This window comes from Rattus norvegicus, chromosome 11, assembly GCF_036323735.1.
Source record: "Rattus norvegicus strain BN/NHsdMcwi chromosome 11, GRCr8, whole genome shotgun sequence".
NCBI classification, from domain to species: domain Eukaryota; kingdom Metazoa; phylum Chordata; class Mammalia; order Rodentia; family Muridae; genus Rattus; species Rattus norvegicus.
The window spans coordinates 54,354,453-54,382,334 of NC_086029.1; the positions used below are offsets into that span (position 1 = coordinate 54,354,453).

Sequence of the window (27,882 nt, forward strand, 5' to 3'; positions counted from 1 at the left end):
CTAGCCAGCTAGTACTGAGCATGGGGCCTTCCTTAGAGTGTAGTTAACATATCCTCTGGAGAAAACTGATTTCCTCACGTAGAGACTAAAAAAGGCGAGCTACAGTCCAAGTCAGGAGCTGGGCGACAGATACCGCACCCTGCCGCAGTCTGCCGCACATGCTCCACGCCCCTCCAAGTCTACACACAGCCTGGCTCTACCACAGCCACCCAGCAACATGGGCTAATTTTCCAAAGAAAATATTAGTTGCAAATAGTTTCAGTTGAGAGTGGGATTTTTCACTTATGCAGGCCTTCATAGGCTGTCGTCAGTCTCTCTTAGTTCATATGGACATCAACCCTGTAATATTTGGAAGATGCTATTCCTTTGGAGTCATCCATCTCTGGCTCTTAAATCTGCTTCCTTTTTCTCCTAGATTATTAAACGATGAGAGGCAGGGGTTTGATAAGGGCATCACATTTAGGGATCAGGTGGATTTCTGATATTGTTTTGTTTCTGTTGTCTGACTATGTTAACTTTTTAATTTTAGGAATCTGATGAAGAGTTCGACAATTAGCTTTCAAGAATACAACTGTCATATCCCAGAATTGGAGCATGATTCAAAAGCCTATTGGTTGTCCTTCGTGGAAAGGGAGGGACTTTAACAAAATATTGTTGATTGGCTGTCTTAAAAGCCACAGAAGAGTACTTGTTTTGAAGCCAGGCAATTCCAAGATCAAGACATTGTGGATTCTGAATTTCAGTGTGTCTGGTGTGGGCCCCCAACCCAAATTTGGTAAACGAGGTCTTTGGTACGCATCCTCACAGGCTGGAGTGGCAAGGCAGCTGTTTGACATGCTTTGTCAACTCCATTCCTGAGAGCTCCATCCCCAAGACCTAATCTCTTCCCATAGGCCAGGCTACTGACATTGGTGACTTCATTCGTCATCTATGTCTGAGGTAGTAGACACGGACATACAGACTATAGAACTCAAGCTGCCTATCCCTGTTCTCGTTAGACTTCTGTTTCTGTATCTGCCTAAGAAAAATGCTGCAAACCCCGAATGGCACAGAGTAAGCAAGAGAATCTCAGAACTGCAAGGCACCATTCACCTGAGAGGAATTTGACAAACCCCACATTGAATCTAAAAAATACCTTCAAAGTAAGAATTAAATGCACTCGGCCCTATGAGGAAACTCACCAAACAAGACAAATTAATGGAGTCGCGTCACCGTGCAATAATCTTTGGGTTTTACTAACTACAGAAAAGGTAAGTTTGCTTAAAAATGGCCTAGCCCAAGGTCATAAAAGGTCCTACAGATAAAAAAATCTCCTGGAACTCGGACTATTTGATTTGATGAATGTAAACCATCAGTACTAAGTTCACTGTTGAGATTGTCCATTGTCTGTTACTAGTGTTTATAGAGCTGGTTGTCCTTCCTGTCTTCTTCACTGCTCATAGTATAACTTCTTTTGCAGCTCATGCTATAGCAAAGCCATTTGGACTGTATGACACTTTTTTTATTAAGTGATACTGCAGACTTCCCTTCTCCATAAGCTCAAAACAGTGGGTGATGAACTCTTTTCCTTGATGAGATGTCTTGTTACTTCTCTATATCTGTATGCCTTGCATGGACTTACTCTTGGCTCTTGTGAAAATGAGATGTACTCCCTCACGGGTACCTTCAGAGACACTTGGAAAGAAGCAAGTAAGATTGTATAGAAGATGTTTTCTAGCTTTGTATAGATGGACGGGAGAGCCCAGCATGTGGGTGGAAGGTTCAATTTTCTGTTTTTATTTTTTAAAACTATCATGAACTGGGACTGGAGAGATGGCTGTGTGGGTAAGAGCACTCACTGCTCTCACAGAGAATTCAGGCTTGGTTTCCAGCACCTGAGGTAGCTGACTCACACTGTTTCTGTCTCCTGTTCCAGGAATGTGCCAATGTGTTCTTCTGGCCTTCAGGGGCATCTGAATGCAGGAGTTATGTCTACATACACAGGTACACATATGTACATATAAAATAGTAAATAAGTCTTTAAAAATCATCAAGAACTAAAATGGCAAAGTGCTGAAAGTGGTAGTACTCAGAAACTTACAGTCTACGAATGATATTCTTTAAACTTCCAAGGAGATGAGAAGCAACTCTTCTGACTATGAGATGCTCCTGAATGTAGAAAAAGGAGTCTCTGAGAGAGAACTATACACTTCTGCTTATTCCTTAAATGCTGCATAATCTAGTGAGGTACATGAAGAGTATACTAAATGAGAGTTTTTACTTGATTATGAGTTAAAACCACAGGCTGGGCACAGCATTTTCCAGGCCCCAAGTAGACTTGTCCTAAAGTCTACTAATAAACATAAAAACCTCTGAGGAAGAACCGTATCTGCTTTTTTGCATTTGGTAAAAACAAACAAACAAACAAAAAGAATCCCACCACTGACTCACAGGTAAAATAAAGGATTTAGCGTAAGCAGCCCAATTTTTTAAATAAGATTTGTACAGGTCCTCTGAGGTTGATAAGCAAACGCTGCTCCTAACACACCAGGAAAGTTCTCTACCATGAAATACACTCTAGTCCTTTAGCAAGGTTTCTTGACCTTAGCCCCCTTGGCACCCATGTTGGTTTAGTAAGTGTGTGTGTGTGTGTGTGTGTGTGTGTGTGTGTGTGTGTGTGTGTGTGTGTTGTTCTTTGTGTGGTTTGAGCAGAATACTGGGTATCTATGTACTAGATATTAAAGCTCTGGAAGCCCAGTTGTGACAGCCTAATGATCCCTTGACATTGTTGAAATTCTTCTGGAGGCACCCCACCCCAAAGTTTAACTTTCCGCTAGATTTAACTTAAGCTCTACCATGTTATCCAGAAGTCCCAGACACTGCCCTGAAAAGTTAAGTAGAAGGGTCCAAAGAGGTCTTATGATAATTATCTACATTCAGTATACTCAAAGAAAAGATTGGAAATTTAAGGAAAATTTGAGAGGTTGAAAATTTGGGGGAGTTGCTATTATTGGGAAAATGAGGAAATTTAAATAACGTGTCTCCTCCTCACATAAGCAAAGTAACAATAGTTCCAAACCCTGCGCAGGGATATGGTGTATCTTCAAGAGGGCTGCTGGCTGTTTGGAACTGTGAGACATGCTTCTCTTTATCTCTATATGGAGAAGATCTCAGCACTGTTGGAAGGATTTGTAACTTCTAAGGCATTGCTCTGAAGTTTTAGGGGTAGAATTGCCGTAAGTATTACCAGCTGCTTCTTTCTTTGAAGGTACTAAAGATGAAGATTGGTTTTTGTCTCAAATAGCAGTCAGGGGCATAAAGCTGAACGGACAGCCTACTCTGATACCCACTGCTGAGTGCCTAGGTGTGTTCTAGGCTGTTTGTGCCCAGACCACTTAGAAGGTGACACAGCAAGTGAAGAAAGGCAGTCATTAGGAGATGCTGGGATGTGCTGACCCAAATGGGAAAGGAGACACAGTAATCATACACATCAGGCCAAGACCCAAAGTTAATTTCAAGAAACCCTAGTGTGTAGATCTCCCAAAGAATCTTCACTTGCATTAACATTTAATACAGACTACTAAAGTAGGTATATAATATGTGGGACCTCAAACCAACTGAAAATGGCAGTTTGAAAAACTGCCATTAAAGATATTAAGATATAAAAGTATTCCTTCTGTTGTATTATCTACCTTTTATTACTATGGTGATTGCTTGTTTGATTTTAATGTTAAATATTGTACTGCAGTGCTGGCTTGAAGGGTGAGTGAATGAGTTCACCAGTCTGTTCAGCCCTTCTGTGTCACTGTAGTGTACATATGTATGGGGGATCTCTGCGACCACTAAGGCCAGCAGAGTAACAATCTGTGCGAGGAAAGACGTCCAGTTCAGCATCACTCAGTAGCTGGTGTTGGTCCAAATTTCTAAAACCTGACACTGGGCACTTCATTTTAGGCACAGCATAAATTGAAAATAGTTTCCTGGTGGTAATTACCTTAACCCCATGTGCACAATAAAACTTAAGTCATGACTACATCAAAACTTTTTAAAAGTACATATGACCTCTTCCATAAAGATGCTTTTAAAGATTGACTACATATGATCTCTAAAGGGTCTGGGTGAGTGTTTAATGTTGTGTTATTTATACAGGTAGTATAATATCACCACACTATTAGCTATCTCCACTCCTATTTGTAAAGTACATATGACATCTCCCATAAAGATGGGTTCTATTGACAGAGAAACAATGCTCAAAATAAGGGTCTAGGAGAATGGCTGAGATAAACAGAAGGGTCTAGAGGATCCAGGTGCTTGGCCATACAAAGACCACAGATATCATCAAGCTATTAAGCACACTCATTCCTAGCCTTCTGGGCAGGAAACGGATTATACCTGTCTTCTTTTGAAAAGACAACCCTGTATGTTTAACATTCCCCCTTTTTCTAGTACTTACCTGTGAGCACAAAGACCTCTGTGTCCCCTACACAAGTGAACTATGAGCGTCAATAAGCTATAAGTCCATGGACTGTGAAGTTTCCCATCCCACTGTCTACTGAGCAAAAGGCAGAAGTAAGCAAAATCAGTTCCCCTGAAACTGGGAATACCTCAACCCACAGAGAATGAGTCAAACTCAAGAAGTGGCAACCTCCCAGTCAGTCCCCAACCTCTAACTGACTTCCTGAAATGGGATGTGCCGTAGGCTTGTTCCTGATACCGTGATCCCACAATTTTAGTGTATCGTTGGTATCTGCTGTGCCCATCCACAAATGCTCTGGAATGCATGAACCACCCAAACCTTTCCAGGATCTGTGTCATGGGCTATGCCAGACACAGGGCAGCCATGGGAACTGGATGAAAGTCTACACTTGATGCTCTGTTCTTCTATTTATTTATAAAGCAAATTCAATTTCAAGTGTCCAGGTAAATCCTTTCGTCATAGACCAGGCTGTATGCTTAGGAAGCTTAGGAAGCTCAACTCACTATTCATCAGCAAACAGAAAGCTAAAACACATACTTAAGTGAAAAGATTTCGTCAGTTCTTTCTGGACTCTGCCTTACCGTTCCTTCACCTGAACTGAATGAAATGAAAGAGTTGAGGAAAGAATGTGTTTAAAGTTCAAATTGCACATTATTTTCCTTATAGGTTCTTCAGATCAGATTTAAGTTTGACTCCCGGGGTAGGGGTGGGGGGGTGGATCAAAAGGAATTTGAATAAGAATAGGTTTTATGCCTATCCTAGTCACTGTTCTATTGCTGGAAAGAGAGAGCTTGACTAAGGGGCTTGCTTATAGTTTCAGAGGCTTATTCCATTATCATTGGGTGGCTGGGGAACATGGTGGCAGCCATGGTGCTGGAGCAGTAGCTGAGAGCTCTACACTTGAATCTGCAAGCAGCAGGAAGAGAGAAACAGTGGGCTTGGTTTGGGCTTTTAATATCTCTACACTCTGCTGCCCCCTACCCCCAACAGTGACACACTTCCTCCAACAAGGTCACACCTAGTCCAATCAGGTCTCATCCCCTAATCCTTCCCAAGTAGTGCCACTCCTTGATGGCACTATACATTCAAATGTATCACTCTATGGGAGCCATTTAAGCCACCAATATGCCTGGAAATAAGTCTGTACTGTCATACATGTTGTATGGCTTTCCGCGGCCCATACACGCATGGCTTTACACAGCTGGCTGTTTATTAGGCAACTGATCAGTAACTAAGTATCCACAAAGCATTGTCATCTTCTGAGAGGCCAAAGAGGAAGTCATTAAATCACATGTGACTGTAATAATAATAATAATAATAATAATAATAATAATAATAATAAATTTCATTTTCTGTGTACACCCACACAGAGGTCAAATTGTTTCCTATCAAACGTAGCACAGTAATTAATGAATATTAACCAAGTCAAACTGATGAAGAATTTCATCAGCACAACTCCCTACACTCAAAGGAGCTAATGCTAGTATTGAGAAAGAATCAAATAAGGAAAAACTTGAAAAAAGTAGGCTACATTTTTTTTTTGAGCTGATGTGTTACAGTCTTGATTACTTGATGGCCCACATGCAATTAACCACTCTGTTTGTTGAGAGTTGCACTATCCGCCATCCTGCATATAAATGAGCAAGAACCATTAGATTACTTCGATCTCAGTTGATGTATGACCTAGAATAACATAGACAGACAGACAGATGATAGGCAATAGAGATAAAAAGTACTTCAGATTGAAATCATTCTCAAAATACATACCACGTCAGACTTTAAGATCATTTTGTACACCAGTCACATTTCCAGTTTCTACTAGTCTTCCTTTGTCTTGTATTTGCTTCTATTTTTCAGGTACATAATCTTTCTAAATCACATTCAATTATTAGAACTCATTGTCACAAAATAGTCCTCCCACCCCCTCCCCCCACCCCAGTTCCACATTTATTTAAAAACTTTGCAGCAGGTCCTGAGGTCCCTTTTTCATTGAACCAAGATTTAATTAAATATGACCTCACCAGGAGGCACAACCAATTAACAAAACATATTTTAAGCTATTTCAGGACAGCCCTAGAACTTTATTTGAGGTGTGGGCTTGTGATTATAGCACCTCTTTGAAGTGTAAAATGCTCAGAAGTGCCTGCGTTAATGTTCTCTGATGAGTAAGAGAAGCAGTGAATGGGGGTGGAGATCCCACCTTTTCTTTAGATGCCTTGTTGACTTAGCTGGTATTGGAAATGATGGAGTCTTCATTACTTTTAAAGGTCATGGGTTTGCATATGACACTTTAGGAAGTCTTGATTTGGAAGTGCCTCTTCACCCCGGGCTCCATACAGACCAGTAACATTATCTTACAGCAGGAGATTGTCATAGCCAGGGCAGCTAACGTGTTACAATGTCAATAAACGCCCCATCATTTTGGATTCCAGGGAACGACCATGATTTTATGTGTTGTAAGAAAAGACAGGCCCTCCCCGAAGATAACAAGACTCATGATTTTCTTTCTTCATCACTTCTTATCTCCTGGATTCCTTTCTTTTTAATTTTCTTAAAATTTGTATACTTTTTTATTTATTCTTTAATCTTTTTTTTTCAGTCCAGACTTTATCCCCGTCCCAGTCCACCCTCTCTTCCACATCCCACCCCCACCCCCCCGCACTCCCCTTGTCTCTAAGAGATGCCCCCACCCCAACCTCACCAGACCTCCCCATTCCAAGGGGTCCCAAGTCTCTCGAGGGTTAGGTGCATCTTCTCTGGCTGAGTCCAGACCAGGCCGTCCTCTGCTGTATATGTGTCAGGGGCTTCATATCAGCTGGTGTATGCTGCCTGGTTGGTGGCTCAGTGTCTGAGACATCCTGGGGACCAGGTTAGTTGAGACTGCTGGTCTTGTTATAGGGCCGCCCTCCTCCTCAGCTTCTTCCAACTTTTCCCTTATTCAACCACAGGGGTCAGCAGCTTCTGTCCATTGGTTAGGAGTAAATATCTATATCTGACTCTTTCAGCTGCTTGTTGGCAGTCATGCTAGGCTCCTGTCTATAAGCACACCATATCACCAGAAATAGTGTCAGGCCTTGGAGTCTCCCCCTTTAGGGATCCCACCTTGGGCCTGTCACTGGACCTTCTTTTCCTCAGACTCATCTCCATTTCTGTCCCTGCAGTTCTTTCAGACAGGAAAAATTCTGTGTCAGAGGTTTTGAGGGTGAAATGGCAACCCCATCCCTCTACTTGATGCCCTGTCTTCTACTGGAGGTGGACTCTACACGTTCCCTCTCCCCACTGTAGGGCATTTCATCTAAGGTCCCTCCCTTTGAGTCCTGAGAGTCTCTCACCTCCCAGATCTCTGGTACCTTCTAGAGGGTCCCCCCACCTCCTACTTTCTGAGGTTGCATGTTTCATTTCTTTCTGCTGGCCCTCGGGGCTTCAGTTCTGTCCCCCACCCCCAATACCTGATCATGGTCCCCTCTTCCCTTCCCTGTTGCCTTTCTCACCCAGGTCCCTCACTCCGTTCCCACCTCCTGTGGGATCCCTTTCTTTACTGTGAGATATTCTTCATTAATATATGTTCTTTCTGTTATAATAGCATGAATAAAGTGACTTTCATAAAATTCTACCCTGTTTGCTGGCAAACGCCTTTTACCATAGCACTCAGGAGGCAGAGGCAGGTGGGCCTCTCCTACCCTTGATCACTAATTGAGAAAATGCCTTAGGACTGGATCTCAAGGAGGCATTTCCCCAAGGGAGGCTCCTTTTTCTGGTAACTCCAGCTTGTGTCAAGTTGACACACAAAACCAGCCAGTACGTGTATTAACATGGTAAGAGCTTGTAGCCGCAATAGGAGTCCTAGAAGGGAACAGGTCTTCACGAAATAGAGATGATTTTAAAATGGGCATTTTATATCATTCTAGCTTATAATGAGAGGGAGAGGCAGTTCTGCTAAGGATATAAATTAAAGTGCTTCTTCTTATACTAATGTGTACCCAGAACATCTGAGCAGACAGGTGGGAAAGCTGATGTGACCTGTCAAGATGGGAAAGGGGAGTGGGTGTGTTCTTGTTGAGGAAAAAGGTGCTGAAGTTTGAATGCTACTAGAAATTTGTTTTCAGAGTTGGTCTCATTTCTAAATATTTCAAAGTTATGAAAATATACAATAGGAAATATTCTGATGCCTTGCAGCCTGTGTGTAAAAATAGATTAGGTGGACTACAGTGCATCCGTCCATTCAGTGAAACACTTTATGCCACACCATGCTCATTTTGTTTTCAGGAATAAAGGCAGGGGCTGTCATTTATAAATCGAAGAAGAAAATCTGGCTACAAATGGTACAATGTAAATACATTTCTCAAAAGGAGGCATCTTCATAAGTTCAAGGCCCATGTCAGCTCTCACAACAGGCATAGGAGGAGGCATAAGATAAGCAGCACTGTAAGTGCTTAGATAGTAAATAAAAGCATATACAAAATTTCACTTTTTGTGAAAAATATGCACGCTCTGTTTCTCCAGACTCAACTCCCCAGACTTCTCCCTAGCTCTGAAAGAGAACACTGGCTGCAACCTCCCTCTCCCTGTCCACGTCTCCTGTGAATCCCACAGACCAACTCTGCCTCCCTTCCCAGACTTGACCCTGTGTCCCAGTTCCCAACTCAAGCAGGTACCCGCTGCTCAACCACAGGTCATGACTGCCAAGATACTTCTTTCTCCTTCTCCACTCTTTCTGCTCCCCTGGACCCAATTTTCAGGGTGGCCTCTAGTGCTGCCATTCTCAACAGAGAAATCTCTAACGATGAAGAATCACTCAAAGAAAAGTTCAAGATCATAGCCATCGGGGAAATAGAAATAAAAACGACTTTGAGATTCCATCTCATACCTATCAGAGTGGCTAAGATCAAAACCGCAAGGGACAGCTCACACTGACAAGGATGAGGACCAAGGGGAGCACTCCTCCCCCTGCTAATGAGAGCAAACTTTTACCACCTTGGAAATCAGGACGGTCATGCTTCAGAAAATTGGGAATAGATATACTTCAAGAGTCAGCTATGCCACTCTTGGACAAATACTCAAAGCGTGCTCCATCATATCGTAAGGACATGTGCTCAACTATGCTTGTAGCAGCTTTATTCATAATAGCCAGAAACTGAAGAAAACCTAGCTGTCCCTCAACAGAAGAATGGATAAACAAAATGTGGTCATATATACAATAGGGTGTTATTACTTGGCTGTTTAAAAGGTGACATCAGGAAATTTGCAGGAAAATGGATGCAACTAGAAAATATCATCCTGAATGAGGTAACCCAGAAAGACAAATATATGTATTCACTTATAAGTGGATATTAGCTGCTAAGCAAATGATAACCAAGCTACAATTCATATACTTAGAAAAGTTAGGTAAAGAGGAGAAGTCATGGGTTACACTGGGAAACAGAAATAGATTAGATTTTGTGAGTAGACTGGGGATCAGGAAGGATCTGGGGTGTGTGTGTGTGTGTGTGTGTGTGTGTGTGTGTGTGGTGTGTATGTATGTGTGTGTGTATGTATGTGTGTGTGTGTGTGGTGTGTGTACGTATGTGTGTGTGTCTGAGAGAGGGGGGGTGAGGGATGGGAAAAGAAAGTAGTGGGAGAGATGTCTGGAATTGGGAGGGGGGCACTTGGAGAATGGATGACATGGAAACCAAGAGCAGTGGAATCTTCCTGGCATCTATGACTGTCAGACTACTGAGGCTTTAAGTAATAGAGGATACTAAATCTCAATTGGCCATCTCTTGTAGCCAGGAAAGTCTTCCAGAGGTGGGACTGGGTTGTTCTCAGTTGAGTTGTTGGCCAAGGAGTACTATGGAGATCCCTAAACAACCAAGACTGGTGCTAGGACAGAAGGTTGTTCTTTGAGAACTGACAGTGGGACCCCGTTGCTGAGGACGATATCCACACAGTTCATTGAATGTGGAGAGGTAAACCTGGTGTCTACATGGAGCCTTTACCCCTATGTTATAGTCTCTTTGGTATGGGAAGGTACTCTGCAGGCTAGCAAAAGAGAAATGTGAAACCCATCCTGGCTACAAAACCTTTTACCTACCTTTTAGCTACAATATGTCCACTCTGCAAGATGTGCTGGGGGAATGGTGGATCAGAACTTGTAGGAGTGGCCAACCCATGATTCATTTAACTTGAGTTCTATTCCACAAGAAGGAGCCCATATCAGACAGTGCTTGGATGGCTAGGAACCAGAAACTGGATAGTGCAGAGACCTAGGATCTGGGGTGCCTTGTCCAGTTGTCATCACAGAGGTTTCCTCAGGCAGCAGATGGGAATAGATACAGAGACCCACAGACATTTATTCTGTGGAGAGAGATTTTAAATTGAAGATCCCCATTGGGACCCTCCCCTTGGAGTTCAGGGAATCCCACAGAAGAGGGGGTAGAAGAATTCTAGGAGGCAGAGGGAATGGAGCACAGCCTACTGAGAACACTGCCTACCGAGTCTATGAAGCACAGTGCATAGCAGCTCCCAGAGACTGAATCAGCAAGCATGGGGCCTGTATGGGTCTGCACCAGGTCCTCTGCATATACGTTGGGGCTATTAGCTTGGTGTATTTGTGAGCCTTCTAACAGTAGAGTGGGTGTGTCTCTGACTCTTTAGCCTGCTCTCCAGAATCTTTTCCTCCAGTTAGGTTGCCTTATCCAGCTTCAGTGGGAGGTCTCTTCCCTTGCCATAGCTGATTTTGTTTTGCCATTTTTGACTGTCTTTTGGAGGCCTACTCTTTTCTGATGAGAGGTGGAGGAGGAGTGGATCTGGAGATGAGAGGAGGTTAGGGAAAGCTAGGAGAAGGGAGAGGAAACTGTGGTCAGGATGTATGGTATGAGAAAAGAGTCTATCTTAAATTTAAAAAAAAAGGAAACAAATTGCAACTTAAATTTTATGTTTAAAAAACATGGAGAAATTCAAGATAAATCCGACTAAAACAGAAAAAAAATTGCTATTAAAAGAAAACCTCCATTAATAGAATTAGAAGATTAAATGTCTAATTCTTGGTGGACATATTTTTTTTATTAACTTGAGTTAATTTCTTATTTACATTTCGAGTGTTTTTTTTTCTTTTTTTTTAAATTTATTTAATACTTAATAATAATTCTTTAGTTTCCGGGCAAACATCCCCCTCCCCCCCTCCCCTTCCTTATGGGTGTTCCCCTCCCCATCCTCCCCCCTTGCCACCCTCCCCCCAACAATCTAGTTCACTGGGGGTTCAGTCTTAGCAGGACCCAGGGCTTCCCCTTCCACTGGTGCTCTTACTAGGATATTCATTGCTACCTATGAGGTCAGAGTCCAGGGTCAGTCCATGTATAGTCTTTAGGTAGTGGCTTAGTCCCTGGAAGCTCTGGTTGCTTGGCATTGTTGTACATATGGGGTCTCGAGCCCCTTCAAGCTCTTCCAGTTCTTTCTCTGATTCCTTCAACGGGGGTCCTATTCTCAGTTCAGTGGTTTGCTGCTGGCATTCGCCTCTGTATTTGCTGTATTCTGGCTGTGTCTCTCAGGAGCGATCTACATCCGGCTCCTGTCGGTCTGCACTTTTTTGCTTCATCCATCTTGTCTAATTGGGTGGCTGTATATGTATGGGCCACATGTGGGGCAGGCTCTGAATGGGTGTTCCTTCAGTCTCTGTTTTAATCTTTGCCTCTCTCTTCCCTGCCAAGGGTATTCTTGTTCCCCTTTTAGAGAAGGAGTGAAGCATTCACATTTTGATCATCCATCTTGAGTTTCATTTGTTCTAGGCATCTAGGGTAATTCAAGCATTTGGGCTAATAGCCACTTATCAGTGAGTGCATACCATGTATGTCTTTCTGTGATTGGGTTAGCTCACTCGAGTGTTATTCCCTTTCCCAGTTTCCGGGCAAACATCCCCCTAATCCCTCCCCCTCCCCTTCTTTATGGGTGTTCCCCTCCACATCCTCCCCCCATTGCTGCCCTCCCCCCAACAATCTAGTTCACTGGGGCTTCAGTCTTAGCAGGACCCAGGGCTTCACCTTCCACTGGTGATCTTACTAGGATATGCATTGCTACCTATGAGGACAGAGTCCAGGGTCAGTCCATGTATATAGTATTTAGGTAGTGGCTTAGTCCCTGGAAGCTCTGGTTGCTTGGCATTGTTGCACATATGGGATCTCGAGCCCCTTCAAGCTCTTCCAGTTCTTTCTCTGATTCCTTCAACGGGGGTCCTATTCTCAGTTCAGTGGTTTGCTGCTGGCATTCGCCTCTGTATTTGCTGTATTCTGGCTGTGTCTCTCAGGAGCGATCTACATCCGGCTCCTGTCTGCCCGTACTTCTTTGCTTCATCCATGGTGGACATATTTTTAATCAATTGGTATCCATTGTATTTTTTTAAATAGTGAAACTATCCTCTTTAATTATAACAGAAACCATAAAGCTAAGTTCATATAATACGCTTTCATAGGTTTCCTTGAGAAGTGTTTACAAGGCAGCACATTTCTATATTTAGGCGGTTTACAAGCTGGCTGGCTTTTAAAAACTATCTTACAAAGCAGCTTGTGTTCTGAAATCCCTGGTTTTATCCAGGCTTATCCCTCAGACTCATGCAGTCTGTTCGGGATTGTGATCAGCAAATGAAGTGAAAATTGAAATGAGGTAACTAGTACATGCTCTTTGTTTCATATATATTTCCCAGATAACCACGCTTTCCTTTTCCTTGGAGTAAGAACCTACCCAGAAATCTTGTCTCTCCCTCGGAGCAATGAACTAACGGGGAACACAGTTCTGTTTCACAAACGGCAGATGTGATGAGACGCAGGCCGACGAACATCCTTGCAGCTCATTCTGAGTGGTCTGATAATTCCCTGGTGCAGTAAACGCGTTTTTTTTCTAAGTGTTAGACATTTATTACAGGAAGATATACTGCCTGTGTTCCTAGATATTAACAAAAGTTACATTTGATTGGCCAACAGTCGCGCATGAATGGCCCTCGTGAGAACGTGGAGAATATGTGGAGTGTGATAGAGGCCCATTCTCCTAGCCTAGATTGCCAAGTGTATCCAGTGAAGCCTCTGATTTAAAATGGTGGAATGAATACGCTCAGGGGACGCATTCGGCATTGTGAGTGCTGTAATTCAAGGTACGTGAAAAACAGCCATCTCCAAGGAGCCAGAGGATTGAATTGTAGGGAACAGTGCTGGTATTTCTGTTTCTAAGCTATTTAAAATTTAACAAATTTGACAAATTCACATGCAGAATTTGTTAATATCATAAATATAATCCACCTATGACTATGCCAATAGCTATAGATCTTCAACTACTTAGGGTATTAATCTTCTCTATATTTTCAAAATATTACCCTACAAAATATCTTTATTAAATCAAGTTTAACAGCCATCAAATATACACTTAAAAATTTAAATTGTAGTCTATTTACCGTTAAATGGGTGAAGTTTAAGATAAATATTAGCTCGCTTTTGGATTGTACCCTAGAAAAATACAATCTCTGAGAATGTTAGAAAGTATATGTGTCTCAAAATTAGTATGCATATCAGAAAATCCATAATACAGAAAGAGTCAACTTTTTAGTTCTTTGTACTTAGGAGGGAGAAAGACTTTTTCTAGAAATCTATGTGGCTCATAAGAGGCAAAATCAATATCGCTGTCACTCACGCAGAAGTTATTCGTTTCTTTAACTGGCATGAATAATTCCAACCACGGTGAAATAGAAGGAGCACACTGAACCGCTTACATGATTTAATGTATTCTCTTAATTTGTTTTCAGCAATCAAAATATAGGAGACATTTTCTGACTTCCTGCCAAGGGATTTGCTCTAAATTGTGCCTTTTAAATAAAATATCACGCACTGAATCATGTACACTGCCAATCTGAAAAATGAAGGCAGACCAGAGGGTTTTCTACTGGACAACGTTTACGTAATGCCCACTTGACCTGATTTACTTCTGGCATGAAAATGACTGGGGGATGCACACTTTTCATTCAATTCCTTCACATGGCGAGATGTTCAAAAATTCCCCAGTTGTTCATAGGGTGAGAATCTCCCCCGGCATGTTCTTCTTTCTCCTTGGATATTTCCCTTTCAGAACAGTGAGCATACCTCCATTACCACAACCACTAAATTGGTTTTTCAACTAGTTTGCCATTCTTTAATGGCTATACACTTGGGAGGTGGGGGGGGGGTGGGAATTTCTGTTTTCCTTTTTACTGCATAATGGTTAATAAAGTATGTGATACATATAGGCAGCCAATGAGCATTATGAAGAAAAGTTAGACAAATGCTGTGGTAGTCTGAGTAAGAGTGTCACCCATAGGCTCATGTATTTAAACATTGGGTCCCAAGCTGGTGGCACTGTAGAAGGAATTCTTCCTGCCACCATGCCTGCTGCTTGCTGTCGTGATTCTTTGGCACCCAGGGCTCTTACCCCTCTGGAACTGTAAGACCAAATAACTCTTTCTTCTAAAAGGTGCTTTGGTCATTGTCCTACATCACAGTTATAGAGAAGTAATCATTACAAACATAAGTTATGAAACCTATACTTCATCTACAAAATCCTAAATACTGTTATGGACGACTCAAGGTGAATCTAGTGAATAAAGACTGAGTGAAGTTTAGTTTTTTTCCACTTTGGACTCCATAATATAGGAAATTTAATATCTATACAACATGACTGGGAATAGAAGAAGGGGGCTGTTCATGGGACTCTCAACCGTGTGTAGATGGAACCATTTGAAGACGGAAGCTGTCTTAGGACGATGCTGTCATTTGGCAGGCACTAAGAAATCAGTTATCCTTGAATAACTGCCATAGTCCAGCTTTATTCCCTAGTTTAAAAATATCATTTTTACAAAATGTGTGTCAAGATGAAATAGTTACAAAATATTTATTCCCGATGGAAAAATTTCCCTTTTAATACACATACCTATGACGCTTATTTATAAAGCCAAAATTCCCCAAAATGCCCAATATCCAAGTAAAAAAAGCCAAGACCAGCTGCAGGGGTTGTGTTTTCTAGCTGCAGAGGACGTGTGGACTAACACATTTGTATTTAGTGAGGAGGATCTCAGACAGAATGGGATCGTGGACTCTGACATCCCCACACTGCTGGACATTGGAATGCTTGTAAAGATCAGGGAATCTGAAGATTCTTACATATTCCTCTACCCATCTGTCCAAGAAGTCTGTGCTGCAATCTTTTATTTGCTAAAGAGCCATGAAGACCACCCTAGTCAATATGTGAAATGTATAGATATACTCATCTTTAAGTTTCTAGAGAAAATCAAAACACAGTGGACCCTTTTAGGCTGCTTCATCGTCGGCCTTTTACATGAATTGGAACAAAAAAAACTAGATGCATTCTTTGGCCACCAGTTGTCCCAGGAAATAAAACATCAGTTCTATCAGTGCTTGGAAACCATAAGAGGCAATGGAGAGCTTCAAGAACAGATAGATGGCATGAAGTTGTTTTACTGTCTGTTTGAGATGGAGGATGAAGCCTTCTTAGTACAAGCAATGAACTGTATGGAACAGATTAACTTTGTGGCTAAAGATTATTCTGATATTATTGTTGCTGCCCACTGCTTAGAACACTGTTCTACCCTGAAGAAAGTATCCTTTTCAACCCAAAATATCCGGAATGAAGAACAGGAATACAGCTATATGGAAAAGCTTCTCACCTACTGGGATCAAATGCGCTCCATATTCATAAGCAATAAGGACATCCAGGAACTCCAAATTAAACAAACTTGTCTCAGTGAGCCAGCCTTTTCCATCTTTTATAGTCATTGGAAGCACCACAGCGGCACCATTAAAATACTTAAGGCAAATATGGTGCACTTTTTATGGGAAAAGCACCCACTCTTTGAGTTTATTCAGAATCACAATTTGCAGTGTTTGGACTTCAGCTTCACTTGCCTCTCCCGCACTAATGTGAAACTGTTGTGTGATTTCTTGAACTAGGCAGAATGCAACGTAGGAAAACTGGTGGTAAAACAGTGTGACCTTTCACCTGATGACTGTCAGAACGTTGCCTTCGTCCTGATGAACAGCAAGGCCTTGAAAATTTAACTTGGCCTGCAGCAACTTGGACAAAGGGATATACTCACTCTGTAAGGCTCTGTGCCATCCAAACTGTATTCTGGAGAACCTAGTGTTGGACAACTGTTCCCTCAATGAGCAATGTTGGGACTACCTTTCTGATGCTCTTCGGCAGAACAAAATTCTGGGCCATCTAGATAGCAGCAATAATGACCTGAAGGATAAAGGATTGAAGATTCTGTAAGGCCCTGACTCTCCCGAACTGTGTTCTGAAGTCACCATGTATGACACATTGTCTCATCACCTCTAGTGGCTGCCAGGACCTGGCTGAAGTCTTAAGAAACAACCAGAACCTGAAGGACCTACAAATTTCAAATAATAAGCTAGAAGATGCTGGTGTGAAGCTGCTGTATGATGCTATAAAACATCCCAACTGCCACTTAGTGGATCTTGGACTGCATATTAATGACTTTAATAATCCCAGACATATCTGGTTTGTGAGAAAAAGAAAAATCACTTCTTATGCACCAGAAGCAGTGTGTAAGCAGAAGCCGAAAACAAGGGTGGAAATTCTGAGGAAGAACATAAACCATGGGTTTATTCTGTCTGCAAACATCTTCTAAAAGAAGAGGAAAATCTTTATTTTGTTCTGTTGTATAAAAAAAATTACAGGTCGCTAATGTTCCAATGAGATATGATTTCTTTTTACCCCATTCTGATGTGTTTTGCAAGATAGATGTGACTTTTGCTTTGCACTATAGTTTCAGACAGGCCATTTAAAGACAACCATGCTAAAATGACTACCTTGTAATGACATTTTTCCCACATTGGTTTCTTAAGCACCCAACAATATGTTAAGTATTTTTAAGTAGTGCTTTGGAATCTCTTAACAGGAGTTTTGCTTTTTGTTGGATTAGTGGAACCTTATAGTAGGTCCAGGGAGTAATGTTACTCTAGAAGATTGTTGGGGAAATTTTAATTGGCTATGCACGAAAATCCCTTACTTAAGGGATAACAAAAATTGTTGACGTTTTGTTTTGTATTAAAGAGTAACAGCATTATCCCCCCCCCAAAAAAAAGCCAAAATTCCCCAAGACTCCGAACATTTCAATAAATGTTAATCAATCATCGTTTACATCTTCTTGAGGCCAAGAGACATGACTGGCTCTATCCCAGTTTAACTGCCCAACTTATATCCAGGAGGTAAATAACACCATCTGACTCCAACGGAAGTTTATAGAAAACACTCCTCTTCAGGCTGTGGATGGTAAAATAATTATCTAGCACATGCAACATCCTGAGTACTGCAAAGAAAGGAAAAAGTCAGCAAGCAAAAAGTCCTCTTCACACATATATACCCCAGTAAAACAAATTAAATATTATGTAAACAACGGGGAAGACAATTCTAGAGTAGGTATCAATGACGTGGTTATTTTCCAGGATGATTCTACCAACATTTCCTCCCAGGGATTTTCTCTTTATCTGAGATGAATCTGCACAGGGACTTCCTGTGAACTTTGTTCTCATGGAGTCCTCTTCAGAGTGTAGAAAGAAGGAAGTCTGGTCCACGTCAGTCTCACCGTCATGATAGCAGCCATCGAAGGCCATGGCTTGAACTGCATCAATATTGTACATTCCAGATATCTGTCAAAAGGACTTTTCTTTAGTCAGGCTCAAATACTATTTTATGAATAGGAACTATAGAAAAGTACAAGTCAGATATTAAACAATTTCCAAAAATGTTCAGCTTGTCTTGGTTGTTATAAAGAGTAGAATTCTAGTTTTGCTTCTGGCATCTGACTTAGAAATCATTTTAATAATAAGCAGGAAACATTGTCTTACAGACCCTGATTTATAAGGTGGTTTATATTTAATTCCACGAGCTATTTAGGTATCATACAATTAAATGTTAATAAGTATAATGCCAATAATTTCTAATCTAGCCCTGAACTGATAGACAGTTGTCCCAGATTATTGCATTGCTCTTTGTTCTGAGTAACATGAACAGCCTGCCATGGCCTTAGGAGTCATGACTGAGTATGAATTATTATGTCATAGGCTTCTTAGATTTGCTTTGCAACTTATTTTTTCTCTGAGAGAGAACATAATAACACACAGACCTATGTTTTTTGTTTTAGTTTCCGGTGAAATGAGACAGGTCTTCCTATTTTTGCCAACAAACAAACAACACCCTTCCCCCAAAAACAAGAAAAAAAACCCTTCTAATTGATGCTAACAAAGCCAGACTAACTACAAAGAAATTGCCTTATTTTTTTGAAGCAGTAAATTATTAATGACTTCTATAGCAACTGCGCCTGATTGAATCTATACTGGTTTTTCTTTTGAGTTTTACATTTGGCTATAGTCACTCTCATTAGCATCAAGTAGAGTGTAGGAAGCAGCTGTTAGCAATTGCTTTTGGAGAAAATAAAGTCCTTCTTGATCTTTAGGGAAGCTGAAAAATGAACAAAAATGGAGAGACTTTTCTAGATGAAATTATTCAGAATTCAAACCACAATCTGCAGAGCAAAATCTATTCAAAATGCCTACTTGGTTCATAGCAATTTAAAACTATATTATTTTTCCAAATCAAGAAGACACGGTGACTATTATTCTGTGCAGTCCGTTAATAAATCAGTGGGGACCCACACTTTTGAATTACATCGCCCTTCTATGTTTTGTAGAATAGAAAAGTTCTGTAATAAGTGGAATATACACAAAATAAATATGCAAGAACTTAAGACTGACTAGCCTCAGATAGCCAATAATATTCAACCGTAAGTTCAAGTATTTAAAAGCTACTGTATCGTTCAGTGGATTCTCTCGTATCCAGAATGCTATGGGGTCATCTCATCTGCTGTACTTTTTTTTTTTTTTTTGGTTCTTTTTTTCGGAGCTGGGGACCGAACCCAGGGCCTTGCGCTTCCTAGGTAAGCGCTCTACCACTGAGCTAAATCCCCAGCCCCCTGCTGTACTTTTTAATCTGAATATATGCTATCTGTAGTCTTACGAAAACTAATCTTTACAGAACAGGAGAATTCCTTTCTTTTTCCATATTGACAATCTAGAATTAACCCTGTGATCAAATCTTAGACACCACAATTTACCAAAATCTAATGTTTCTACAGGTTTGTAAGTGAGCTGTCTGCTAGAAACAGATTTAGAAATAGGTCTTATTTACTGTCTCCAGAGCCCGGATAGGCACGCAACTGAGCCATGTCCTATCTGGATACAGAGCTGAGTATTATAGACTGGGTTCTGGAATCTGGAATGAGGAAAAAACTCTTTCCTTTCTGGGCTTAGTTCAACACTAAGGAGAATTTTTAAAAAGTATTATTTGTGATGTTTTCTTTGTTTCTGGCCTTTAGTGGCTGGCTAAGGTGTGCACATATGTCTGCGTCTGTCTGTCTGTCTGTCTGTCTCTCTCTCTCTCTCTCTCTGTGTATGTGTGTGTGTGTGTGATGATAGTGAGGTTGATGTTTGTACAGTTGGGTTTGTGGTGGTGGTAGAGGTGGTCATGATGGTAGAAAACTTCAAAACAAAACTGGGAAGAAGAGATAAAGTCTCATCACCCTCCATAAGGTAACAATCTATGGACAGCATATTGTAACCTTAAACAAATGTACATGAAGCATAGGTGCACCAAATTGCATAAAATATTGCCACTTGTTATAAAGCCTCAGATTAATCCTAACATCATAAAAGTGGGGGAGTTTCCATATATGACTATCACAAATAGATAGATCATCGAGACACAACAAAACCCAAAATAAAAACTACAGAGAAACATTGGGGTGAAAAGAAAGAGCAAAACAAATGTACCTAGCAAATATCTATAACATTCCACCTACACACTAAGGGTTATACATTATTTTTTTGTAGCCCATGAAACTTTCTTGAAAGTAAACCACATATGAAATCATAAAGCTAGTTTTTTAGTCATGATTCTCCAAAAAAAAAACCAACAACCCAGAATTTATAGAATGATTTTATCTGTTTATCTATCTGTCTGTCTGTCTATCTATCTATCTATCTATCTATCTATCTATCTATCTATTATCTCTCTATTATCAGCATCTATATTTTATCAGCATGCCTTTGTATATATATACATACATATGTATATACATATATAAATTCCCTTCACATGCATGTATATGTCTATACATATACATAAACATATATATCAAGGGGATTTATTAGAATGGTTATGATCCATCTAATCCACCAATGCTGCCTACCCACAGAAGTTTTGAGAAACCAGTAGAATGTGTGACACAGATTAAAGGTAGATCTTCCTGCTTCAAAAGAACTGGATTCAAAGTGGGCCTTTCCACATCAACTTATTTAATCAAGGAAAAAATCCCTCACAGCTATCCCCAGCTGCTTGGGTTTTAGTTAATTCCAGGTGTAGTCAGACTGATAACACATCTTGACTGTATAGAAAATTTGAAATTTCTGCATTCTATCTTATCACAATAGAACAGAGGCAAATACTAACATCAAAAGAAAATACAGAAAGCACATAAACAGAGAGATTATACAACCTCCTATTTGTAAATGAGTCACTGAAGAAACTAATAAGGGCCATTTAAAAAATTCTAGATTCAAGTGAAAATGAACAAAACACACCCAACTCTATGGGAAACAACGAAGGCAGTCCTGAGTAATGTTTACATCCCTAAGTGCTGACATAAGTAAATAGTATTTAAAAGAACTAACTTAATGATGGACCATAAAGTCTTAAATTCAAGGAAAAGATAAAATCAAGAAATAGTAGGTGGGGGAGAAATAACTAACAACACAGCAGAATTAAATTAAATCTATGTTCCACTAAAATAAAAAAAATCTAGAAGAAAGGAATGAAGCTAACACTAGAAGATAGAAAAGATTCCCCATGTGCATGGGAAATGAATATTATAATAATGGCCTCCTATCAAGGCAGTCTACAAGTTCACTGCAATGTCCATGTCTTAGGTTGGGTTTTATTGCTGTGAAGAGACATTAGGACCATAGCAGCTCTTACAAAGGAAAACATTTAACCGGGTCTGGCTTATGTTTCCTAGGGTTAGTTTGTTATCCCCATGGTGACATGGAGACATGAAGACCTGGAGGCAGGCATGGTGCTGGAGAAGGGCTGAGAGTTCTACGTCTTGATCCACATGCAGCAGAGGGAGGCAGTGTGCCACTGGGCATGGCTTGAGCACAGAAGGCCTGAGAGCCCCCCCCCCCAGGGCCAAACATTCAAACACATGATGCTATGGGGGCTGTTACTATTCAAACCAGCAGAATCAAATTAAGTTTCAGTTTCCATCATAGACATAGAAAAAAACCACATTAAATTTATATGGAAGCACAAAAGAGCAAACAGCCAAAACGATCTTGGACAAAATGACTATTATAGGAGGCAACACTATATTTGATTTCAAGTTATACTATAGAGGCATAGTAATAAAAATACCATGCTAGTGGAATCAAAGGTGACTCAGATGAGTGGAATACAATAGAGGACCCAAATATAATTCCCCAAGTACAGCTGCCTGGTCTTTGACAAAGTTGTCAAAAATATACACTAGAGAAGAGCATTTTAAAGAAATGGTACTGGGAAACATGGGTACCAACATGCAAAAGAATGAAACTAGGTCTGTATCTCCTACCCTATACAAAACGACTCCAAATGGATCAAGACTCTACACATCACAACTGATATTCTGAAACTGCTAAAGGAAAAAATAGGGAGTACCTTTCAACATACAGTTACAGGTATTTGGTTTATATATAGCACTCAAGTGGCACATAGAGTTAGTCCTTTATTGTCATGACTGTAAGCATGGCAGTCGGCAGGCAGATATGTGCTGGAGAAGGAGCTGAGAGTTCTATATCTTGGTTCATAGGCAGTAGGAGAAGATTGTGTCCAGCAGGCAGCCAGGAGACTTGAATTCCACAGTGGGCAGTGCTTAAGCCTGGGAGACCTTGAAGTCCACCCTGACAGTGGCACATGCCCTCCAACAAGGCCACACCTGCTCCAACAAGGTTACAACTCCTAGTAATGCCACTACTTGTGGGCCAAGCATTCAAACACTTGAGTCAGGGTGGGGGAGGGGCAAACCTATTCAAACAAACACACATTAATGAATTTAAACACCAATTAATCAAACAATCTTATTAAAAATGGCCACAGAGGTAAAAATGTTCTCAAAAGAAGAAATATAAATATCAAGGAGTCACTTCAAAAAGTACACAGCATCCTTAACCATCACAAAATAATGCAGGTTTGGATTATTTTACAATTCAGTTTCACCTCAGTTACAATGGCTATCATTGTAAACACAAATGTCGTAAAAAAAAAAGGAGTTAATTGTTATACACTATTAGCGGAAGTTGGTTGAAGCCACTTTGGAAATTCATCTGGAGGTTTCTCAAAAAGTACAAAAAAAAAGGAGTAAAAACTAGAATTATAATAGGAACCAGCTATACTACTTTTAGGGATAACTCCAAAGGATGCTGTAGCATACCGTAGAGAGACCTGCACATCTATGCTTATTGCTGTTCTGTTTATAATAGCTGTGAAATGAAAGAAACCAGATGTCTATCAATTAATGAATTGATACATACAATAATGTGTTTTCAGATATTAAGAAACCTAGAATTATGATCTTTTCAATTAAATGGATGAATCAGTGCCAAGTGACATAATCCAGACCCCAAAGTACAAATGCTTCATTCTCTCTTTCGTGTGCAGGTCTTAGTTTTAACTCTGTATTTCTACTTGTTTAAGTTGGAGTGCCTTGGGAAGCCAGGGAAAGAAAAGAGATGCTGTATTGGCCTAAGTGCGGAGGGATAGTAAAAGCAAAGAACAGAGGGAGATACTGGGCATGAAAAGAGGTTTAAGATGGCAGTCAGGAAGACATGGTAAGAGGGCAGGGCACAGAAAATTAGCCTAATACAGGATGGGTAAAGAAAAAAAAGCCATTGGAAAGCCTAGCACTTGTAACCCAAATGAAAAACAGAGAGAAAAACAAGTCATTATGCATAGCCAGGCAACTCTCATAGAAGCAGTGGGTTAACTAAACAAATTCCCAGTTACAGACATGGGATACATTTATAGGCGTTGTTCATGGAGGCTCCTGGGGCCACTCAAACTACACAAGTTCTTGGCAGCCCTCTTGGTTACTCACCGCAACTAGAGTCACTCTAGTGACTGAACACACCACAACAGACATAAAGAAAGTAAGCTGACACTGAGCTCAAAAGCTCCTGGCTGCTGTTCAGCATTCAAAGTACTGCAATGTGCTGTGCAGGCGAGTGGGGCAGAAATGGTTCTACTGTCTTATCCAACTGTGAGTCCTGAAAACCACAAAGCCAGGCTGATAGGAAAGATGTAACCACCAGCGCAATAGGGTGCCTATTGGAGGTAGCAAACCACTTTCCGTTTGGCTTTAATGCCTATTCCACAGGAAGAAAACCATGCATAATATTGTAGACATCGTTAACAACTCATTCCTAGAGAAGTGATGGGCTCAAGAGAGGGAACTTACTACTGTTTAATTAAATTAACACGGCATCAAACTGCCTTCTAAATACCTGTGTTTCTACACATAGGCAAATGCTACTCTTAGCCTTCATCAGATGATTCTCTTCTTGTAGTGAATGTAGACTTCTGGCTTACTCAAGGCATTAAGAATAAGTGAATAACTGAAGGCTCGGTTCTGGACAAGACGTTTACACTATCACCTAAAACACTCAGGGAACACTGTAGAAGAGGGGATAGAAAAGATAGGAGAGCTGGGAAGTGTGGTGAATGGCTGAGAAATGCCATCCTCTAGATTCTCTAGCACAAATGCAGTCATGAACACTGATCTACTGACACTGGGCCCACAGCAAATGGGCCCTGTTAATAACTAGGCACAGGTGAAGGAGGAGCTCATGGGGAGCTACCTGTTAGAACCGAACTACTGATTATTAATACATTCTGGAAGAGGGAGACTTCTTGTCTTCAGTTGTATATCCACGGCTGAGCCCACAAAGTTCCAACAGATAGCTTCATACAGACAGCCCTTGTTAAACTAAGTGGGATGAAACAGTTATGCATGTCAAGGAAAGATTTGTAGATGAGAGGGAAAGGGGAGGAGGCAGATGAAGGGAGTGGGTATAGGAAGATAGGAGGGAGGGGTTGGAGATTTAGCTCAGTGGTAAAGCGCTTGCCTAGCAAGCTCAAGGCCCTGGGTTCGGTCCCCAGCTCTGAAAAAAAGAAAAAAAAAAGGAAGATAGGAGGGGGTCTGGGGCGAAAGTATTCAGTATGTATTCTACCCCTGTGGAAAACTGTCAAAGAACAAATTTAAGTAATAATAAAAGATTCAGGTGGTACGAACATTGCGTGGCAGGTAAGAGCAGGAAGGTAGATTTCAGAGTCAAAGGAATAGATGAGTGGTCCCAGTTTACTTCAGGGTCTGCTCCTTGCATTCACCACTCGCTACATTAAAACAGAGCAAACAAGAAAATCTTTCCCTCTGCACATGATTTCCCCTGTTTGTCTCTCATGCTATAGATTATCCAAATCATGGCTTTCTCCAGTGTTGGTAGGGACCAGTGGTTTTAGCATCACTGGGAGCTTGTCAAATGTGTAGCCTCTCAGGTTTTACCTCAGTTCTGCAGAGTTAGGCACCAGAGCACTGGTACCGTACATGCACTCTGGTGTCACATGTGGCTGAAAGCTCCTGGTGTCCTCACACCTGCATCCTCCTCAGGGTGCACATGTGTGTGGCAAGGCGTCATGCAGTTAACAAAAGAAGCAAAAGCTCACGGAGTAAAACAAAGTCAGTTACTTTAGGGCTTTGACTCAAAGGACATGAAAGGAAAGACTGAAATTCTTCTTAGAGGCCTTAACTGAAAGTCAGTTCCCTGTGCATCACTTGCCAAATTATTCTATTTCATCAAAGTCCTGCCTCTCCTGTAAAGCAGCGAAGATTGTTTCTGCACAGCTTAAAAGGGGGACCTGATGTGAAGCTTCAGTGGAGGATGATGAGTGTGAAAATACATGTTCTCATTAGAAAAATGAAAATATCAAACAATGTTGAGTATGCACAAATGCTTATATGAAAATCTGCACATCTTAGGGCTGGAGAAATACACAGCTCAGCAGCTAAGAGCATTGACTGCTCTTGCTCGGGACCTGCTTTCTGTTTCTAGTACCTGCAAGATGGATTACACTAGAGTCTGAACCTCATTTCCAAGGGATTTAATGCCCTCTTCTGGCCTCTGTGGATACTGCATACATGTGGTACACACAGCAACATTCATATACAGAAATTCCTTCTAAGAATCTTTAAAACAAATGTCTAAAGCCAATGTGAACGCATTTCATTAAAATTATGTATATGTGCACATACAGAGATTGCACAGAAGTTTTCATAAGAACACGAGACTGGTATTCAAATTATTTGTAAAATACAGTAGTCAAAAGCAATAAATATATTTTATTAAGTCATGTAAAATAAAAACCTGATCAATTTTAAAGTACAAAAGATACCCCACTGCCAGGACATTATGGAAAGAAGACCCCTCATCTCGTTCTAGTATTCTTCTAAGTGACAAAGAGAAAAAAAAATCATGTTATTGGTTGAGAACAGAGACTTTACAGTCATAGGCACAAAAGCTAACTCTGAGCCCTTTAACTCTTTGACTTTGGCTGCAGTATTCTTTCCCTCTGTGAAATGAAGGTGAGAAAACCTAGACCTTTCAAGGTTGGCACAAAAATCAAATCACTAAAATTTTTAGGGGTTGGCATAATGCCAATAGAAAATGAATGCTTAAAACTTTCTAGCTATCACCACCATCACCATGATGACTGTCACTGTTATCATCAACAATTAGAAAAGAAGTAGTTGATACAACACCTTCTTCTTTTAAGGGGGCAGAGTCAGGGGACCAATCCATACCAAGAAGAATCTTTATGTGAAAACGCCTCAGAGAGAGTGAGTGAGGATGCTGAGGAAAGCAGCTAGCATTGAGCAGAGATTAAAGTTCATTCTCACAATCCTGCTGACCTGACCCTTGCCAAGGTGTTTGGATTTAATGCAAGGGTTTGACCAACTGTAAGAAGCCTGCTAAAGAAGCTCGTCTTTGGGATGTTTACTGCTAATTGTCATTTTGACAGAATGGAGAATCACTTTCCAGATGGGCCCCTGGGCCTATCAGTAGGTAGTTCTCTTAATTAGGTTGTTTGAGGTGGGAAGCCAGTTCCACTGTGGGTGGCACCATTCCTTGGCTAGGATCCCACATTATATAAGCAAGAGAGAGGCAGCAGCTTGCATTAATTGTTCTCTGCTTCCTGGTGGTGGGTAAAATATGAACAGCTGCTTCAATCTCTTGCTATGGTGACTTCCTCCACTGTGATGGACGGTACCCTTGCATTGTTAGCCAAAATAAACCCTCTTTCCTGGAAGCTGGTTTTGTCAGGGTATTTTGTCACAGCAACAGGGAAAGTCACCAAGCCTAGCACTTTCTGAAAGAAATTGACATTCAACACAAAGCTGTACCTTTCCCCTCCTGTTGAGCTGCTTCCACTCTTCCACTGTGGTGAGGTAATTCACGGCTGCATACTCAATGACTGACAGAAACACGAAGAGGGAGCTGACCCACATGTACACATCCACTGCCTTCACATATGACACCTGGGGCATAGAGGCGCTCACACCAGTGACGATTGTGGACATGGTGAGCACCGTGGTGATTCCTGCAGTTCAAGAAGAATGAAAGACAAACTCAGTGCAGAGCATTCCAGTTTCTGGATCACCACCATGTTTCTCTTAAGAACAAATAACAATCCAGGGTTCTAGAGTTGGAGTGAATGGTTGCATGCTAGCTCTGGACATCAAAGGGTTCTCATAGGACTTTTCTCTCTACCACTATGTCTTGTTGCTGCTGCCCACAGCTCACACCTAACATCCTTCCATCTAGAAACCCCAGACCCAACATGTGTGAAAGCCTGTCTTTCAGTGGACAACCTCTGATTATCCTAGTAAGGTAAACACGTGGTCAATTTAAGGAATTCTTCTTGGAAAGAAATGACAAGCCCATTTTCAGTAACCACCTCTAACTTATCTAATAACTACTGCGTGTAAGAAGTTGCTTTTGTCTAACTTTACTCTTTCATGCTGCAAAGGGGCTTCAATGTCTTGGTTGATCTTAAGTACTAGTGAAGACTGCTGTTCTTTACATTTTTCTTGCATCAAGAATTCTAAGGAGCCATCGTTATTACCTCCTTTGAACCCTACACTTCAACTCAGTGTGTGAGTATTACTGTTGGAAGTTCTTTCTGAGCAACGGGTAAATGCCAGTCATTACTCCTCACCTACTCTGTCACTGTTTCCTTCTCTTTCTTCCTCTTCT

At 41.0% G+C, this 27,882-nt stretch overlaps 1 protein-coding gene and 1 pseudogene across 1 annotated transcript in view; one reads left to right on the top strand and one right to left on the bottom strand.

Annotated features, from left to right (window-relative positions):
- The window catches only part of Nlrp4a-ps1 (NLR family, pyrin domain containing 4A, pseudogene 1), an 18,030-nt pseudogene extending 851 nt beyond the window's left edge, over nucleotides 1-17,179 (top strand).
- Nucleotides 17,180-17,564: 385 nt separating this feature from the next.
- Gabrr3 (gamma-aminobutyric acid type A receptor subunit rho3) overlaps nucleotides 17,565-27,882 on the bottom strand; it is a 52,450-nt gene continuing 42,132 nt past the window's right edge. Inside the window, exons 8-9 of the mRNA NM_138897.2 lie at nucleotides 27,030-27,226; nucleotides 17,565-18,135 (exon numbers count right to left, since the gene is read on the bottom strand). Of these exons, the coding sequence (NP_620252.1) occupies nucleotides 17,836-18,135; nucleotides 27,030-27,226 (497 nt within the window). The 3' untranslated portion in view covers nucleotides 17,565-17,835. The remainder of the gene's footprint in view (nucleotides 18,136-27,029; nucleotides 27,227-27,882) is intronic.